This window comes from Pleurodeles waltl, chromosome 8 (genome assembly GCF_031143425.1).
Source record: "Pleurodeles waltl isolate 20211129_DDA chromosome 8, aPleWal1.hap1.20221129, whole genome shotgun sequence".
NCBI classification, from domain to species: Eukaryota; Metazoa; Chordata; class Amphibia; order Caudata; family Salamandridae; genus Pleurodeles; species Pleurodeles waltl.
Window position 1 is genome coordinate 807,181,232 of NC_090447.1, and position 20,758 is coordinate 807,201,989.

General features: G+C 44.3%; 1 protein-coding gene across 1 annotated transcript in view; it reads left to right on the top strand.

The window, feature by feature from the left end:
- NALCN (sodium leak channel, non-selective) overlaps positions 1 to 20,758 on the top strand; it is a 2,264,872-nt gene that overhangs the window by 2,101,362 nt on the left and 142,752 nt on the right. The window contains exon 30 of the mRNA XM_069205064.1: positions 12,079 to 12,172. Within this exon, the coding sequence (XP_069061165.1) occupies positions 12,079 to 12,172 (94 nt within the window). The remainder of the gene's footprint in view (positions 1 to 12,078; positions 12,173 to 20,758) is intronic.

A 20,758-nucleotide genomic window follows, 5' to 3' on the forward strand; every position in this document is an offset into this window, starting at 1 on the left:
AAAGAGTATAAATATGCCCTGTAGTTTGGCTCACAACATACTCTGTCACAAATCTGACAGAGTACCCTAGTTTCCAAATCCACAGTCTGCCCACACAGTTATGAGTCAGGTGAACCGTAAGATTTTTGACAGGCGGTGCCCCCGCTGCCTCCACCATTGGAAATGTACACTGAAGGCCTAATGGAGTAGAGGCCGTCGGACTAAGGACATCAGACCTTTTATCCTATGTAGGGTGGATAGAATAATGATCTTTTTCCCATTCATTACAGCCAATTAAAATCTTCCAGTCACAAAGAGAGAAAAAAATGCTCCCCCCCCACCCCCCCACTAAAAAAACACTTGGTGATAATAACTTCCACAGTGAGGAGTTTTTAATTTGTCTTTCAGAAATAAACTTCCATTCTGGGAGTTTGTTTCTGACTAACAAAAACGTTTGGTGTGTGGCAGCAGATCATGCCAAGGCGCAGAGATCACCACAGGGCCAGTGATGAGCTCTAAACTTGAAGGCAGTCCATCCAGGATGATGGAAGAGATGACCTCTGCCACCCCAACGGACAGCTGACCGTCTGCCAGAGTCCAAATGGCCCAATAGTTTGGAAAAAACGTTTGACATTTGAACTTTGATTCTTACCTCAACCTACTATTAAAACAACCAGGCTCTAGTACCCCAGTTGGGTAGGACTAGTGGTATGCACAGTTTCAATTATATTGACACAATTGGGGGAAATCTGGAAATTCTATCTACAAGTAGTAGATGGAATATCCAATTTTTCACTTTTTTCTGTTGGCCAGTATAAAAATTTGACCTACCTAGCTGTTCATCATTTCTTCCTCTAGATCACCCCAAGTCATGGAGCATTAACTGGCAGATTGACAGGCTATGTCCACTAATAAACCAATGAAGGAAGCACCATGGACAGTGCAGTGGCACAAGGCGATGAATTATGAGGGTGGGTGGTCATGATGTGAGTGGACAAGGCCAGGATGGTCCCGGAAATATGTTTGTTTATGTAGGGCCAGGCTTGTCCTTGGAGTCTTGTGAAGGAGCAATGGGTTCATAGCAAAGGAGGACGTAGGCAGCTGGTGAGTGGCACTATTCCACTCTGAAATACCCCTTGCAGCAGTGGGAAAAGATTTGCGTGACTACAAAGAGACCCTGATTCAGCAACTCATTTTTTAAACTACGATTAGCCAGGTAAAGTACCTGACTACCTGTAGTTTAAAAAAATGCATAGAAGTGCAAGCTGTCAGGCTAGAACTACCATGATATACTGACTGTTAGCGGTAAAGATGACCGTCACTGTTCGAAAGTATGGCCAGGTCGAAATTGCAAAAATTAGTTTTAAACACCTTTTAAGCAAACATGTGAATAATTCGGTGTAAACATGTAGAAGGTTTTTTCCAGTGGACGTTGTGTGTTTTCTTTAAAAAAATAAGTTTGCGAAAACGTTTGTTTGGATGTGATAGATTTCCGAGCTATAGGTTTTAATTATTTATTTCAAATTAAAAGTAATTCAAACAAAACATTTCTAACCGCCAACTCTGATTCCTTTATCACGGATCTGGGCACACTAATCTTTGTTCCCTTCAGGTCGTCCTTAGTTAAATGTGAGCAAACGGTACTAGGGTAAGCACAGAGGACCGTGTCAAGCAGTAGGCAAGTTAAATGGCCTTATTATGTCTTTTAATAAGCTTTGTGCTACATTTATTTAAAAATGTTAGTAATCGGTCCAGCAAGAGAACATTAGCATCACCATATTTTGCAAACAAGTAAGTGTCACTGACATGAGCAAATAATTGCACTCTACACTACTAACTTTAGGCGCTTTTTCATGCAGCTGCCACATTCCTTTGATAAGGCTTGAAGTGTATCAGCGGGTGCAGCATCTCCCCCACTGCTTGTGACAAGAATTTCGTGTTCTTAATGTATGTATCTAAAATGATTTTCAGTAAAGCATCCTTTTAGAAGATGGAAATTAGCAGGGGTGCACAGCCTGAAGTAACTTCCACGTCCATGGCAACAGATTGCATCATGGTACAAATTATAATTTATTGAAATGTTTCTAGCTCCCAGGCAAAGTACCTTTTTCGGTCTGCGTCCAAGGTGTTCAAACAGACTACGGAGACCTTTTTTACGGTCTTACCGTTCCATTTGCCTTCTTCGTACGGACCACTCCTGATTGAATTCAGAAGCATATCTTTGTGGCAGATTATTCTTCTCTTTAAAGTTCCTGGTCTCATTTTATGTCAATGTATTTCCCCAGCGTATAGTATTTATCACTGAGAAAAACGAAAACAATAAATTGATGGGTGGAATGGTTGAATACATCGCAGTCACTAATTACTCCAGGCCACTTACAGTCCATCATATGTTTCAATCATTGAGGCACTCAAAAAATAAGTGCCAGGGCCCTTGCCAGGAGGCCACTGCACCTTTCACCACCCATTGCCTTTGCCAGCATTGCAGTGACAGCACCTACACAACTACTAACCATCACACTGCTACAAGTGTGACAATTCGGATTGTTCGAGGCCCCCAAAGCTAAAAGAATGGGTTGGGCGTTCGATATCCGTTTTTTTAATTGTATATTGAATTAATAAACAGCAGTTGTTCTGCTCCTCTTTAAATTTCAGAAACCGCACCACCATGGGCAGACTGTCACAAACGGCGGTGTTGGGAATTAAATGCCGGTGCCAAACACCAGAAACCACTGGCTCAATTTAATCATTGGAGGCACTACAGACAGGGACCAATATTGTGAAAGTCAAGCTTGGCCCTTTTCCTACAGGATCAGTCCACCTTGAACTACTATGACACGTTCCCTTTGACATGAGCACAAAGAACCACATACTGGTTTCAGTCTCATTGAGCATCATCAATGATAGCATCATTCCAATATACAGAAAGGTTGCATGCATGGAGTTTGCTTCTGCTATTTACAGGTGAGCTATAGTATTTATCAAGCCATATCTCCTTATTCAGATTTAGTGAAGCAGCAGTTCAGCACAGGTCTAGAGCTTTAAAATTGCTCATTTTCATAAACCAAACCTAGATCATGTGTCATTTTCTGACCTACAAACCTTACTTATATTTTATATTTTATCTGGGAAACCTAAGGTACAGCTACAGTTACTCCTCTCATATAATCCAGCTCCAGTGTTAATCAATAGTTAAACATTAATAATCGGTGACAGTAGGTGTGGTTGTCCACACCTGGGTAAACAAAACTTACCAGCTCTATGAAACACTATTTTAGTGATAACCCACAATTCAAGGGTCCGATTATATTAGGTGCCAAAAAATACAGGAGCGAAAATGTGCCCCTTCTAAGATGCGTTAGTGAGGGGAATCTAATTAGCGGGAGATGGACACCTCAGAATGGGGAATAACAAATGAATATAACCTGTCATTTTCCTATTCTAATTTGAGCAAACAGTGCATGCGTACTATTTGCTTAGGCAAATTGAGACAGTTTTTATGTGGAACAAATTGCAGGATCAAATACCAGCATCATGCATATTTTGCAACCCACCTGCAATCTTATTTAAAGTACAAACTGGAGTGTGCATCCATAACGTGATTAGCAGCACAATTGTAACTGGGCTCTAAGTAGCTTGTGAAAGACCATTTCAATTGAAATTCCTTTCTGTTGTAGAATTAGGATTCTTGTTCCATAAGTGTTTACTGTTTGTGTGCTTAGAATCCATTGTTCTATTCGATGATCTTGTCTCATCTCTTCTAGCACACAGTACATAGCTTTACTACAGCATTGAAATATCTGTCTCAGATTCTTAACATTTGTGAAAAATAACTTTCCCGTTTGCACATTATTCAGGCTGGTGTAATTCATTGAGAATGTCCTAATATATAGGTTCATTTGACTTGACAGTCAGTTTGTATATGCTTTCTGAGGGCATCATTGGGGGTGTAACAGTCTCTGGCATTGCAGAAGCATCGACTCAGCCCTACCATCGCAGCAGGCATTTTACCCATATAACACCTCACATCTGCATGGCACAAGCTACTTAGAAAGAAAAACGGCTGAGGGGCCTGTTTGCCGTACCTTGATGGTCTGGCAAAACTATCATCAAGTGTGTGACTCTTAAACAAAAATTCACAATATGGAAGTCCATTGGGCTAAGTAAAAGATAAAGAGTGTGCCCTGAATCATAGTTCTGAAGATTTGACTAAGTATTGCACCAAGTGATCTGCAACGTCTCTTTGGTACCTTCTTGATTGCCTCCTTCAAATGGATGACCCTCCTGCCTTAGTAATGATAGCTGCACCCAACAAAATTAAGATCTGGTTAGTGGATGTTGTTCTAGTTAACTTTGATGTGAACTGTGACTTGTATGATTGGACCATATGATGAGTATTATTCATGTGTCTAATGATACACTTGCCAATCATCAACTAGAAAAGAATGGGTCATGTGAGAAATTGGGTTGTTGGTTGAGGTAGGTGTGAGCCCTTTTCAAACAACAGCCGCAGCCCCCATGAGGGTGAACCAATTAAGTCACTAAATTAACATGTGCTTGACCCTCAGGCAGCTTGGCAGAAAAACAGTAAAGCTTAACTTAGAAGCAATGTGTAAAGTATTTATGCAAAACATAAACAGTAATAAATTAACTAGAAAATCCCACACCAATTTAGAAAAAAAGAACACAAATTAATAAATATTTGCCCCCAAAATGATAAAAATCCACTTAGTAGAACCAGAGATATGCAATTTCAAAGGTTTTGCAGATATCAAGTTCTAAGAAGAAAAAAACACCAGTCACAGTTATCTGGTCACGGTAGACCAGATCCAAGCCACAAGTTCAGGCCAACTGCAATGGAGTGAGAGCCAGATACAAGACTGAGTTCAGTCCTCTGGCGTAGTACCTTGTGGCCTGGGCGACAGGTTTGAAATCCTTGCCTGGAGCTGCATGGGCCAGTGTCAAAGAGTGCGAATGAGGAGCTGTGGTGCGAGGTTCAGCATCAAAATGTGTTGGGGAGCAGCAGAGCTGTTGAGCTGTTGATGGGAGCTTGCAATGCGGGGTCCTGTATCATCATCAAGAGAGCCACAGGGGCTGGGAAGACTTGTGTTGCGATGCGCCAGAACAGGATAGGAGATGCGACCAGCTGGGCCAGTGTTGGACCTGGCCCTTTTTGCAGGGTCATCACCAAACGTTTTGCCTCCTTCCTCCTATTTTTCCTGACCTGTTTTTGTTGGCTTTAGGACTCTGGGCACTTTACCACTGCTAACCAGTGCTAAAGTGCATTTGCTCTCTGTGTAAATTGTACTGTTGATTGGTTTATCCATGATTGGCATATTTGATTTACTAGTAAGTCCCTAGTAAAGGGCACTAGAAGTGCCCAGGGCCTGTAAATCAAATGATGCTAGAGGGCCTGCAGCACTGGTTGTGCCACCCACATAAGTAGCCCTGTAATAATGTCTCAGACCTGCCACTACAGTGTCTGTGTGTACAGTTTTAATGGTAAATTCGACTTGGCAAGTGTACCCACTTGCCAGGCCCAACCCTTCCCTTTTCTTACATGTAAGACACTCCTAAGGTAGGCCCTAGGTAGCCCTATGGGCAGGGTGCAGTGTATGGTTAAGGTAGGACATATACTAATGTGGTTTATATGTCCTGACAGTAAAATACAGCCAAATTCGGTTTTCACTGTTGCAAGGCCTATCCCTCTCATAGGTTAACCTGGGGGCTGCCTTTAAACATGATTAAAGCATAGATTCCCTGTGGGAGCAGATAGACATGTGGAGTTTGGGACATCTGAACTCACAATTTAAAAATACATCTTTTAGTAAAGTTGGTTTTGAGATTGTGTGTTTGAAAATGCCACTTTTAGAAAGTGGGCATGTTCTTGCTTAAACCATTCTGTGACTGTGCCTGCATGTGGATTCCCTGTCTGGGTTAGATTGACAGTTGGGCAATTTGCACCTCTCTCTAGACAGTTACACAAAGGGGGCTGGGGTGTAGTCTGCATATCCTGATGAGCCATCTGTGCTAGGAGGGAGGGGAGGAGTGGTCACTCACACCTGAAAGGGCTGTGCCGGCCCTCACACAATGCAGTCTCCAACTCCCTGGTGTGTGTCTGAGGCCTTGCCTGGGCAAGACAGGATTTCACAAACAAGTGAGACTTTAATTAGAAGTAAGCCTACTTCAAAGGCCAAAATGGGTATAAGAGGAGAACCAAAAACCACAGGCATTAGACACTTCTTGGGGTAGACACCCTACCTCACAGACACTTCTGGACAAGAAACCAGCTGGTGAAGAATCACTGAACAAGACCTGCTAAGTGGAACTGCCTGGCTACCCAAAGGACTCACCTGGACTGCTTTTCTCAGAAGGACTGCTGCCTTGCTGTTGCCCTGCTACCTTGCTGCTCTCTGGCTGTGCTGAGAAGTGCTCTCCAAGTGCTTGGATAGAGCTTGCCTCCTGTTCCCTGAAGTCTCAGGACCAAAAAAAGACTTCACTCCTGCAACTATATTCCTTGTGCGGCGACAATTCGACGCACAGCCTGCTAAAAACGATGCACAGCCTGCATTGCGGTGAAAATTTCACTGCATGCCGAACCGGAACGATGCAGCCCGACTTCACAATGAGAAGATCGACACAGCGCCAGCGTAGTGACTGGAACTTTGACGCACAGCCCACTGGATCGACGTACAGCTGACCCGGAACGACGCAGCCTGACTTCCAGAGAGCAATCAACGCAGCGCCTGCCGTGCAGGAGAAATTTCCACGCAACGCACACTGGATCGACACGGCGCCTGTGACTTCGCTCCGCAAGCCCAGGATTCCACATATCATTCCTGGGGCGTTCGAAAACCCCGCAACCCGAAGCGGAACCAAGTCCATGCGCCAGAAATCGACGCAAAGTCTTCCTCTGCGTGAAAAATAACAACGCAGGTCGGTGTGCGAAGGGGTGTAACCGACGCGCACCTCCCCGTTTTCCACGCATCGCCTTCTCTGCGGTCCCTTGTGGAGACTTTGAACGCAAACCAGGTACTTTGTGCTTGCAAGAGACATTTATGGTTTTTAAGAGACTAAAGACACTTTATATCACTTTTCCAATGATATCTCAACATATGCTTATAGCCTTTTAATCGTTTTGACCTGCATCTTATCAGATAAATATTATATATTTTTCTAAACACCGTGTGGTGTATTTTTGTGGTGCTATACTGTGTTATTGCATGGTTTATTGCACACATACTTTACATATTGCCTTCTAAGTTAAACCTGACTGCTCAGTGCCAAGCTACCAGAGGGTGGGCACAGGATAATTTGGATTGTGTGCTTGGACAGGGGGGTAACCTGACTGCCAATCAAAGACACTATTTCTAACAGCCAGCATCAGTGTCAAGCTGCACCGCGCTGCGTCAAGATGTGGAAAGTTGTGGTGATGCTGAAGAAGCCTGTTATGTACCAACAGCTTGAACAGGGGGCCAGCTGATTAACTGTTGGTCAATTCTTGGAGTCCTAGGTCCACACGGGCAGGCTGGATTCAGCAGGGCAGCTCACAGCTGCAGAAACTTCCTGTTGCAGCAACAGCAGGCCTTGGGCAGCAAAGCAGTCTTTAGTTAGCAAAGCAGGGAATCGGCAGCAGGGCACACTTCATTCATAGCTGGGAAGTACGGCTTTCTGGAAGAGTCTACAGGTCCAGAAGTTATCTGAAGAGTTGGTCTGAGGGTCCAGTATTTACATCTGGTGTCCATTTTGATGGTGGAGAAGATTCTGGAGTTTCAACGTGCAGAGGTGTCTGCAATTTCCTGCCTCCGTGCAGTGGTCCCAGTCTGTTTGAGGGCACAATCGACCAGTATGAAGTTCTTCGTATGTAAGCTGAGCCAGTGCCTATAAAGCGCAAGCATCGAAGATGACAGCTTTGCCCCTATATCAAGTCAGACATGTGTTCATCCTGCCAACACCCAGACTCTTTATTGTGATGCTGTCTTGGAGGAATACACAAAGCCAACTATGCCTAGTTATGTGACCCAGGAACAGGCTGCAGACACCAAAGAGGAGAGAAAAACATGAACTTTCTAAAAGTGGCATGTTCAAAACTGTGACTTAAAATCCAACTTTCCTTTGAAAAGAACTTCAAATTACAAATCCTCAGGGACCAGAAATTTTTTTCCTACCTGTTCCCAATCAAAGATTACCACTTATTAAAGGTAATGAGGTAACTTAATGGCAGCCCTCACAGTAGTGAAAAACACATTTAGGAGTTTTTCATTACAAGTACATGTAAAACTTAAAAGTAGATGTCCAATGTTTTAATAACAGTGCACCCTGCCCTATGGGCTGTGTAGAGCCTACCTTAGCGGTGCCTTATATGTAATAAAAAGGGAGTTTTAGGCTTGCTAATGGGGTTATTTTGCCAGGTTGAATTAAAACTGCACACACAGGCTGCAATGGCAGGCTTGAGTCATGTTTTGCAGGGCAACTTAAGTGGGTGGTACAACAACTGCTGTAGATCCACTAGTAGTATTTAATTTACAGGGCCTGGGTATGTGGTATAATACTTTACTACGGACTTATAAGTAAATTAAATATGCCAATCAGGTGTAAGCTGATTTTACCATGTTTTACGGAGTCAGCACACGCATTATCAGCACTAGTTAACTGGTTAACAGAGTCCTAAGGACAAAAAAAATTAATTCAGCAATAATAGGAGGGATGAAGTCAGACTATTTGGGAGTTACCATAAAGATAGGGACAAGTCCAACAAGCCCTTCCTGACTGAGTGTTGATAGAAGGCCCAGAAATTAGCAAGGCAGATTCAAAAGATTTGAAAACTTTAGATTCCACATGAATGGGAGACCTTTTTCTAATCAGTTTTTTTAATGTTACTTAATCGCATGGTCATGTGACTTACAGCATTGCTGTTAGAAATAACGATGGAAGGAAAGAGGCTCTTATTAACCCTGGCCTTTACAAATAGCTGCCTTTTGTCTAGTGGCACATTTCGGATTTTGGAGTAAAAAATGCCGGCTAATGTTAATAATCAACCTGTTTGCCATAATGAGCAGGACATTAAAGACATGATAGGTCCTTAGTAGCCAACCTGGTGGCAGATCAAGACTAATACACTAGTGTTAGATTGATGCTCATTGCATAGTTATACACTAGTCTGTCTTCCAATATGCCAGATCATCCTACAGCCTACTTTATGCTGTAAGGGAGAAGAAAGATGAACATCAATGGGTACTACTAATGCAGAGACGATGCTGGTATGATCAGAAACTATTAGGGGCATATTTATAATGCCCTAGCGCCACCTTGCCATGAACACAAAAAATCAGCAGGAAGGGACAAATACAATCATTGATTTAAAGAAATCAGTGATCAATCCTGATCTCTGGGGACAATTTCTTTCCCTTATTTTTTATTTAAATCGTTTTGGTAGCAAAGATAAGCAGTGGTTATTCGGTAAACATTCCATAAATATTAACACATAAAAATGTACATAACATCACAAACAATATTGACAAGAAACCAACTCATTGAGTCGTGGCGGTATCACAAAGGAGGGTTGTGCCCCTCGTTCATTCTTTACCTTGTGGTCACTATCAAGAAATTCAAGTTGTGATCCACTGAAAAACAATAGCTGAGGACCTAATCTGCACCTAGCTGTCAAATACCTATCTATTTATTTCAAACGGCATTGTATGGTGCATATCTCATTTCTCAATACATTGACTTGTAAGCCCTCAGTCTCGCATATAATGGATCGACGCGTTTCGGCCTATCCATTCGTGGCCTCATCAGGACTTGAGAAGGGCAGTACCGCCTCTACAAAAATCAACAACAAACATGAACTAGTATCATTACGAACGGTGACAAGGGAGTCAGAATCCCAACTAGCGCCACCCTGCGCCACATTAACATCATTATTTTTTACGTTAATGTGGAACAACGAGGCTGAAATCCCTGCTCCGTATTTACAGGGTGGCATAATGCAGCATTGCGCCATTCTGTAACCCTTTGCGCTACATTATGCCTGTGCCAAGCATAATGTATGCAAAGCGGGTGTTCCCCCGTTGGGGGAGCCGGAAAAATGGCTTAAGGAAATCTATGAGTTTTCCTTGCACCATTTTGTACAGCACTTTTAACACCTTCTCAAGAGCAGGCGTTAAAAAGGGGGCTTCCATTTTCCCTATGTACTCTGTAGGAGTAGCGCCAATATTTTGGCGCTACTCCTGCAGAGTACATCAATAGCGTCATGAGAAATGACGCTATTGCCCCCTACCCTGCACCATGGTGCGCCCTATTTTAAATACGGCGCACATATGGTGGCGCTAGGGGGGTGCTAAGGTGCCTAGGGAAAGTGGCGCTGCACTCAGTGCAACGCCACTTTCCATTAGTCTGCCTCACAGTTTCCTAATTCGACTCAAAAACGTATACTACACCACTTTAAAAGTTCGTCAGCCACGACTGATTGAGATGTTACCTTTTCCCAGAGCAAGGGACATGAAAGTTCACTTCTAGCTAAATACTGATTGGTAGGCAGTTTACAAACAATAGGCATTTGATTTATGTTGTTATCTTGGGACATAATATATTGCTCATTCTTGTTTCCTTCCTTGTTCATGAGAGACCTAACCCAGGAATTAATGTGCTAAAAAAACTTAAGAAGTAAGTGCAGGAGCCCGTTCCTTGCTTGGGTCCTGCGCTGTTGAATGCATTGTTTCCCTAATACAAAGTCTGTTTAGACGGTTCTGTCTCTCGAATATTACTTTTTAGCACTCTGGCCCTCATTCTGACCTTGGCGGGCGGCGGAGGCCGCCCGCCAAAGTCCCGCCGTCAGGTTACCGTTCCGCGGTCGAAAGACCGCGGCGGTAATTCTGACTTTCCCGCTGGGCTGGCGGGCGGTCGCCTTCAGACCGCCAGCCAGCCCAGCGGGAAAGAGGCTTCCACGATGAAGCCGGCTCGGAATCGAGCCGGCGGAGTGGAAGCTGTGCGACGGGTGCAGTTGCACCCGTCGCGTATTTCACTGTCTGCGCAGCAGACAGTGAAATACATTTAGGGGCCCTCTTACGGGGGCCCCTGCAATGCCCATGCCAGTGGCATGGGCACTGCAGGGGCCCCCAGGGGCCCCGCGACCCCCCCTACCGCCATCCGGATCTCGGCGGTCCGACCGCTGGGATCTGGATGGCGGTAGGGGGGGTCGGAATCCCCGCGGCGGTGCAGCAAGCTGCGCCGCCGCGGAGGATTCAATGGGGCCGCGGTACACTGGCGGGACCCCGCCAGTGGTGCCGGTCCGACCGCGGCTTTACCGCCGCGGTCGGAATCCCCATTGGAGCACCGCCGGCCTGTCGGCGGTGCTCCCGCGGTCCTCCGCCCTGGCGGTCAAAGACCGCCAGGGTCAGAATGACCACCTCTATCTTCCTGCCTCTTCTTCACTCTTGTACATTCTTTTCAATCCTTTCTCCCGCCCTTTGTCACAGTTTTCCTATCTTTCTCTTCCTCCTTCTTCTTCCCTTTTCTGACTTGCTCTGTCTTGCTTTACGTCAAAGTCTGATCGCGAAAAATAAATTACAGATCTCAAAGAGGAGAGACAGTGCTGAATATCGGCAGCAACCAGCGCAAAATTACAAACTATCCTACCTCGTCCTCCCCAAGTACATTACAACTACGTTTTTAGAAGAAATGTTGGAACTGCTGATGGCTTCCATCTTAAAAGCAAATTAATTTAGGCCTGTTGTCTCATGAAGACCTCCTTCCATATCCGCCCATCCTTTGGCAAACAGCACAATTCTGTACTGATAGCATCTGCTGTATCATCAATATTCATGAGACGATGTTATAGCTCCTAGAGTAATTTGTGGTCATACCAATCATTCTTGGTAACTAAGAAAAACATGGATATACAAAAATCAACCGTTTTCACAGTGGTGTTCCAGCCTGTTCGGCACAGTACATCATTATTGTTTCTCCATTTTGCCCTCTATCTTATTGCAGTAAAATGTTTGTCATTGCTTGCAGCAGTTCTTTTGAAGAGATTGTTACTGACCGACCATGTTGAGCATGTGCAATGCATTTTTGTAACGGTTGGCTTTGTTTATTAAGGGTACTGCTTTGCTGACTGTTGACCAGAGAAGATGGGAAGATCTGAAAAGCAGACTGAAGATAGCACAACCCCTTCATCTGCCACCTCGCCCTGGTATCAAAGCCATTCTAAATCTTCTTCATATCTTACACAAGTGTTGAAAATGTCTAATATTTAAATGCTGCACGCGATCAGAGTCTAAAGAAGGGTAATAAGACTGATTCTCACCAAAGGAATGTGCATATATCCGTGAAATTAACAAAAAAAAAATGATTTTCTGAATTTAGGATCAATGTAGAAAAAAAGGCTTACAATGAAAGACATAATTGTATATAGTATGTCCCAGAGAACGACTACATAATCCTACAAATGCAAAGGTTCTCTGCGTTTTGAATCATAATTGTCAGTGGTAAAATTTCTAATAGATCGTGCTCTGTAATATCATAAAGTCAATTTGAAATTCAAAAGCATGAAATTACGGGCAACCAGTGTTGATGACCGGAGAAATATGTTAAAGCTTTGGAGCTCAGTTGTTAAGAAAATTGCCTCAGGCTAATGCTGCATGTTCTGCCTGTACAATAAGTGAACAAAGTAACTAAAGGCAAGACTGACATAATCACACAGACAGTTTTCCTGTTAAATGAGCATTGGCAATGCCAATTGGTGTTACTCATCAAAGTGCCTTTTGTGTCATTGATGTGCTTAGGCACTCAAGGCCTCATTTACAAAACCTGTGGCACAGGGCAGCCCACCGAGTGCCTTGCTGCACTGCCCTGCGCAAGTGAGAAAGGGCACAAATGCACTGAATCTTCAAGAAACAGTGCATTACTGTCCTCTCCCCTGCGCTGAAGCACAAATTACTGCCATGCGCCAACGCAGGCACCCTTGCACCATGGTGCAAGGGTGCCTGCATTGTGGGGATGTTTGTTTTTCTGCAGAAAGGGACATCTTCCTGCATAAAACAATCACAAGAGGTGTTTTCCTTTTTTTATGTGTGCTGTATTCTGTAGCACACATAGAAAGAGGAAAAACGGGGAGAAATAAAGATATTTTTCCATGTTGCAACACTCTTATGCCACCCCTGAGTTGACATAGGAATCTGATGCATTCCGAGACTTGTAAATCTGGGAATGCGTCAGAATCCTTTAGGTTCCATGGGTACTGTGTGGGAACACCCAAAGCAACATCCATGGAATGCCTCTTTCACACAGTGCTATGCATGAAAGGGATCCATATTTAAAAGGGCATGAAAAGATACGGAAGGTGGCTTTGCATGGCCTTGTGAATATGGGCTGGCACACTGCACCACTGGAGCATTAAAAAAAAAAAGACATTCGGGTGGTGCAGTGTGCTGCTAGGGCGTAAATGAGGCCCTCAATGTCATCATACAAGCACTCTGTCACTCATCTTTTCATACATGCATTCAAACTTTACTGATTCATTCTTGCATACACACTCTGACACCATTACAAGAATACACACACAAACAGAACAACATATGTTAGATAAATTGAAAGAATACGAGCAGAAAAAAACATGCTGTTGTCTTAACACAGTGGGCATATGCTTGCAATAATGAAACTAAACATAGTAGTGGGTGTCAGGTGTTACAAAGGCATTGTACACAGTCTATCAGCATTTTAAAGTTCCAGCGTGGCCACCATATTTAGCACCAATGTGTTGACCATCTAAGAATGGTAAAACAATAATACACTGTGTACAGCCACATTTTATAATAGTCTCCTGGCTTCGACAAAGTGGCATATGGGATGCACACCTGCAGATGAAATGAGTGGCAAGCAACTGACTGCTAGCACTGCCCTGAGAGCAGTACTATCCTCTTAAGAAACATTACATTAAAAAGAAAAAAGGCAAAAAAATGAAAAGGAACTTTTAAAGTAGAAACATTTTAAATGAAAGGGCTGTCCAACCAACCCAAACCCTGACACATAATAATTTTCAGATGGATGCCTATGTCTGATCAGAAAAGCCATCATTCATAGGTCAGTACAGCCACTGAACAATTACCCCATGCGGTGTAGTGTCTTTGATTAAAGCACTGTGTAAATTACACTCAGAAATACTAATGGGAGAAGAGATCTGATCCAAAGGCCCTCTATGTATGTATATTGATATATAATTATATATCATGTTTATGTTTTATTGTAAAAGCCTGGCAGACAGCTAAGAAGAGTTACTAGCAAGAATGATAACAGTGCAAATCTTCTCCCCCTAGAGTTTGTCAACATGAAAATCTTTCCCTGCAAAGGTAATATTGACATTGCATGTCACAATATACATTTCAGCAGCTCTAATACAGAGAAATAACAATTCACCCTTAAATGCCTATTGACTTTTTTTAAAACCCTTATCTATGCATTTATCTTCTTACATACATGCATTTCAAACAACAAGAAAACAAATTGACTGTGACCTTGCTCATCAAATTCCAGCATTATGTTAATGTAGTTCCTCCCCATCACAGCTGTACATGCCTTTAATCTGTCTGTGATTTGTGAATGTATGATGAAACAACCAATGCAGGAACCACGCATGCCTTAACAACGTGGTCGGAACAATGACCAAGTTGTTTCTACACATGCCTTTAAAACTCATGCCTTTACAACGATTTTTCGTTGTAAAAACATGCCTCGTAGAGGCATGTGTGGGAGCGCCATGTGTGTTTCTATCATGCCACCCCCCCACCCGTCCTAAGGCCCAAAAGTACCCCATTCCTAATACTTAAGCTACCCCGACCGCCCACCCGCCCGTCCCTAAAAACAAACTACCCCCACCCGCCTCTAAAAACAGAAGTACCCGACCCCCACCCCACCCCTGAAAACTGAACTACCTAGACACCCCCACCCACCCTGAGCCCTAAAACCTTCCACGACTCCCCACCCTATAAACAACCAACCCCCCCACCAGCCCTAAAATCAAAACTACCCTGCCCCCGCCTGCCCGTAAAAACAGAACTACCCTGACCCGCCCACCCCCAAAAACAAAACTACCCGACCCTCCACCCGCCCCCAAAAACAAAACTACCCCAACCCCGCACCCTGCCTGTAAAAACTGAACTATTCTGACACTCCCACCCACCCTGAGCCCCAAAACCTTTCCCGACCCCCCACCCACCCTAAAAAGAACAGACCTCCCCTCCAGCCCTAAAAACAAAACTACCCCGACTCCCCACCCGCCCTGAAAACAAAACTACCCGACCCCCCACCTGCCCTAAAAACAAAACTACTGCAACCTCCCCACCCCGCCCCTAAAAACAAAACTGCCCTGAACACCCCAACCTGCCCCTAAAAACTGAACTACCCCGACACCCACCCTGAGCCCTAAAACCTTCCCTGACCCCCCTATAAACAACCAACCCCCACCAGCCCTAAAAACAAATCTACCCGACCCACCCCCTAAAAACAAAACTACACTGACCCCCACCCCAAAAGCAAAACTGCCCAGACCCCAACCCACCTGTAAAGACAAAACTACCCCGACCCCACCACCCCGTCCCTAAAGAAATGTAACTACCCTGACACCCCGCACCCAACCTGAGCCCTAAAACCTTCCCCGATCCCCTCATCCCCACCCCTAAAAATAAAACTACTCCGATCCCCCCACCTGCCCTAAAAACAAAACTACACTGAACCCCACCCCCAAAAATAAAACTACCTCGACCCCTCACCCACCCTGAGCCCTAATACCTTCCCCGATCCCCCCACCTGCCCTAAAAACAACCAACCCCCGCCCGCCCTAAAAACAAAACTACCCCAAACCCCTCACCCTGCCCCTAAAAACAAAACTACCCCGATTCTCCCACCTGCCCTAAAAACAAAATTACCCCAATTCCCCACCCTGCCCCTAAAACAAATAGCTCAACCCCCACCCCAAGCCCTTAATCCACCCCACCACTAAAAAATACCCCACCCCTGCACCAGCCCCACTTACCTGACAGCACCCTCTCCTGATCCACCCTAAAAAAAAAACTCCCCCACCCCTGCCCTTAAAAGAAAATAGCCCAACCACCCCACCTCCACCCCAAACACTTTATCCACCCCCACCCCTAAACACTTCTGCTAACCCTCTCCCAACTCCACTTACCTGACCACATCCTCTCCCGATCCACTCTGCCTTTTCCTCTGCCTTAACCATGCACATGTGTAGTTCAGCATATGCGTGGTTAAGGCAGAGAAAACGGCAAAATAATTTCCGGCAAGTGCGGTTACGCTTGCGTGGGAAATGTCCTTGTTGTTCCCAACGCGCTGTTCAGTACGTTTCCCGTGATTTGCAGCTTACCTCTCTAGCCACATTGAGTGCCCATGATTTCAGAATACATCCTTTCCTTTGTCTATTGATATATCTCCTGGTTCCCCCATCGGCCCCCGAGGTCTCACTGTTTCAGTTCAGGATAGTCCTAGGTTCTTGCAGAAGCATCACCAGCTACAGTCAGTAGAGGCCTCCAAGCCTTCTCCTGCAAACCTGCGAAGGTCGTCAGTATTTTCTTCACACATCTAGGTGCTCTGTGATGTTGTCATCTCTTCAGAGAGCCTAATATGAGTTTCCACTGCCATTGACCACTCCTCCAAATCTCTCTAACTGTGCATGCAATTTTGGCATATTGTAAATATGGCCCCGGCCCAGGACAACAGCCTTCTGTGCCTCCTGGATGGCGATACATCATTTTCCTGAATATAGATTCCCCACCAATCTGCAGCCACCTTCCTTCTGCTCAGCGATGGACATGGTAGACCAAAATTTGTAAATGATTTTAGAATCCATAAATCTAGGTCCCTACAGAAGCATCCTGGAAATTATTCTTTCCTAAACTCAAGCCTTATCCATTAAAGGAAAGTCCTTCCTTAAACTGGCACCCCTCATTAATAATTTTATCAAGGGTATGTTCATATCCATCCTGTGCACCAATCGTTTTTCACTATTGTCCATTTCTGTTATACATTTACCTTCATACCAAAAGTATGCTGCATAATAATATATTTCAATACCTGGTAACCCCACCCCTTCTTCCTCTTGATCCAATTTCAAAACATTGTGCTCCACCTGACTTTTTCTGCCCACCCATTCCAGCGAGACCAAGAGGCTGTTAGCCGTCTGAATGCACCTCATGGGATTGGAATGTTCTGGGATGTATAGAGATATTAGGCAAGGAACACCATTTTTACTATAGCTACTCTCCCGATAGTGGATAGGGTCAAACCAACTCAGAACCAAATAGACAAGTATAATCTCTCCAACATTCTCTCCACATTATAGGTGGCTGCCACCATGATTCCAATGTATCTGAATTTGGGCCTGATTTAGATCTTTTCAGAGGGGAATACTCCGTCAGAAAAGTGAAGGATATCCCGTCCGCTGTATTATGATCCCATTATATCCTGTGGAGATCGTAATACGGTGGACGGGATATCAGTCACATTTGTGACAGAGTATTCAGTCTGCTGGGATCTAAATCAGGCCCTTTGTTTTTTTCCCAGAGAATGCCTAAGTCAGGGAGGCGGTCCACTGGGGTCTGTGCCATTGCATCCAGTGGAAAGGAATACTGGTGTTCCTTCTGGGTTTCAGGTCTGTCACTTCACCAAACCTCTCTAGGTGTGTCACCTGCTCTATGACCAAGTCCTCAGACCTCTGCAGCTAGATTAGAGAATCAGCTGTGTAGAGAAACAGCACATGTGTAGTATCTTCTAAGTGGATACCCCATATCCCCAACCCTGCTGAAATCAATTGGCTTTCTGGCAAGAGTGCACGGAAGCTGGGACAGTGGGCAATCCTGGCTGGTGCCGCACTGTATCCGAAAAGCTTCCAATAGCACCATGCCGTTTCAAACTCAAGCCTGTGGGTTTGTGTAAAGTAAGTTAATCTAGGTACAGAAATTCCTTCCAAATCCTATTCAGTGTAACACCCTCATTAGGTATTGCCATTCCAAATTATCAAATACCCTGGCAATATCCAATGATGCTAAGACTAACACCTTGTTGCTGTTGCACATCAAGTGTCATATGTGTGTTAGGTGCCTCAGATTGAGAGCAGTTCTGCAACCAGATATAAACCACACTGGTCTGCATGGCCCAATTGGCCAATGAAACACCACAGTTGCAGTGCCAAATTCTTACAAAGGACCTTGGCATCAGTTTTATCCACGGTTAAAGGCCTATAGGATGTGACCTATTCTGCCCCTCCAGCTTCAGCATCATGCATATGAGGCCTACCCTCATCAATGGGGGTAGATCTCCCATGGACCAGCGGCTCCAGAACAACCTCCAACAGTTTCTCGAGCAATGGGGATGTAAACGATTGGTAAAAGTCTATTGGGAAGCCATCACTCCCAGGAGTTGTTATGTTTGGACATCCTTCCATGGCCTCCCACAATTCTTCTACAGAGATGTCTGCCTCCAGCTCATCCCGAAGTGCCTCCAGGACATGAGGGAGCTCCATATTGGCCAAGAAAGTTGCAACATCTTCTGGGGTCGTGGACACTAGACTCTGCCCTACCGTACTTAGGTGTTCCTTGAACACTAGGCTGATTGCGGCCTGTCTGGTGGCTCTACCCCATCTGGTCACTGCAGGGTCAGCATCAGAATGGCCACTTTCTCCCTGTTTAGTGTCGAAGCTAGTGGCTTGCGTGGCTTGCGAGGCAGTCTACGTTGTCTGCTGTTTCCCCCAGGGACCTTCTAGCCTCTGTTAGTACTGCATGCAACCCTTTCCCCCTCACTTTTCTGTGTTGTCAGTCAGCCAGCAGTGTTTCTTGTATGGTGAGATCTTAATTTTAATTGTTGCTTAACCCCATATTCTTTCCTCAGGCACACACCCTTGAGCCACTGCTTTCCCATCCTCCCATTTATTCCCTCTGGTGGCAGTAGATCCCCAATTGGTTTCCAGATAGACCTCTATTTGTAGGCTGATGCCCTCCTTGCATTCCCAGTCCAACAATGCTCCAGGTGGTAACCTCCAAGAAAAGGAGCCCCCCCATCCATCACCGTAGATGAAGTCAACCCTAAATCTGTAGTGGTCTGATAAATATCTTGATAGGGACTCCACCTCTTTTCTCAAGTTAGTATGTCTAAATCCAACACTCGATCTAGCTTACAGTACATGTGATGTATCATCAAGTGACAGAAATATACCTTGTCTGTTAGGTGAAGTTCTCTCAATACATCAACACAGCCTGTGTTAAGCATGATTTGTCACAGTGTAGTCACCATGCGTGGTTTTGCATGGTATTTTGGGGGATGTCTGTCAAGGAAACCAACTAATATGCAGTTAAAATCTCCTGCCCAGAGAGTCTGGATTCCGAGGTAGTACAATAATAGGTCCTGGATCTGAAAGTAGAAGTCCCCATTGTCTGTGTTTAGTGTATAGAGGTTAAGGACACTGAGCTCCCTTCCATCTAATACTCCCCTTCCTCATTCACCTCAGAGTATGTAGGCCTGAAGGGGACACCAGGGGCCACCCACACCAAACATCCTCTGGCGAATGTTGAGCATGTAGAGGAGTAAAATTGCCCCCTCCACTTCTTTTTCAACTTCTCCACCTCCACATCTATTGAGTGTGTCTCCTGCAAGCAGGCTATGTACATATTATGCTGGCATAGAAACTTAAACTCCCTGTTGCTTTACATATGTGTTCAAACAACAGACATTCCAGGTAAGTTATATCTAGCCACAGGCCATAAGACCATAGAGTCGTATACACAGGGCTGCAGTTTTCCCATCCACCCATCCCCTCAGATCTTCCCACAAGGCAATCATCAGGAGTACCATATTAAAGTTACAAATATGTACAAAATGCAGTCAGTTGTCAAAACAATATGAAATCTCTACTAATAGAGCCTAATAAGGATTACCATAGTGCAAATTGTCTATCCCTATGGCTTGTTCGAGTGTGTTACCAATACCAAAAAGCTTGGCTACACCAGTAATCTGTGAGATTCCATGTAACAAAATACCAGCCTACAATCTTTAGCACTGTGCAAAAATAATCAAACAATCCACCATTATAAGGAAATAGCCTTCAGTACATGCTTTTCACAATAGGGAAGGCCTACTTACTTTGTCATAACTTTTGATTATAAACAGATCACATATAAGGAATATGACAACATTTTTCCAAGTGAACTGATAAGGCCTCTAGTCATTACCAATGGCTTGACACTATACACAACAATGGAAACTGAAGTGAGCATAAATTGACACTATCAAGCATACATTTATAAAATTACAAATAGGTACAGCATTACCGTTTTTAAAACAATATATAAGCCCTCTCAATAGGGCCTCAGCATCACTGTGAAATTCTACCCCTAGGGTTTGACAGAGGGGGTGGCCCACTCCAAAACCCTTGTCCACTATTGTAATCTGTGACATTACATGTAATCAAATACCTTTCTAAAACTTGTAACAAAATATGATATCAATTCACTGTTAAAGCCTTATTCAGTTTGCCATATGCTTTTTACAATATACTGTATAAACCAGGCATACAGCCTTTGTAATAACTTTCCCTGCTCACCAATCAAGCCTATAGTTGTTATGATTGACTTTTCACTGATCCTAACCTGGGCCTAATGTATTGAGCGTAAGATTTCCCGCAAGGGAACCATCAGACATTCAGTCATAAAATTGCAAATGTATACAAAATTACACTTAACAAAGTAAAATACTCTCCCTCATAACAGGGCGTAAA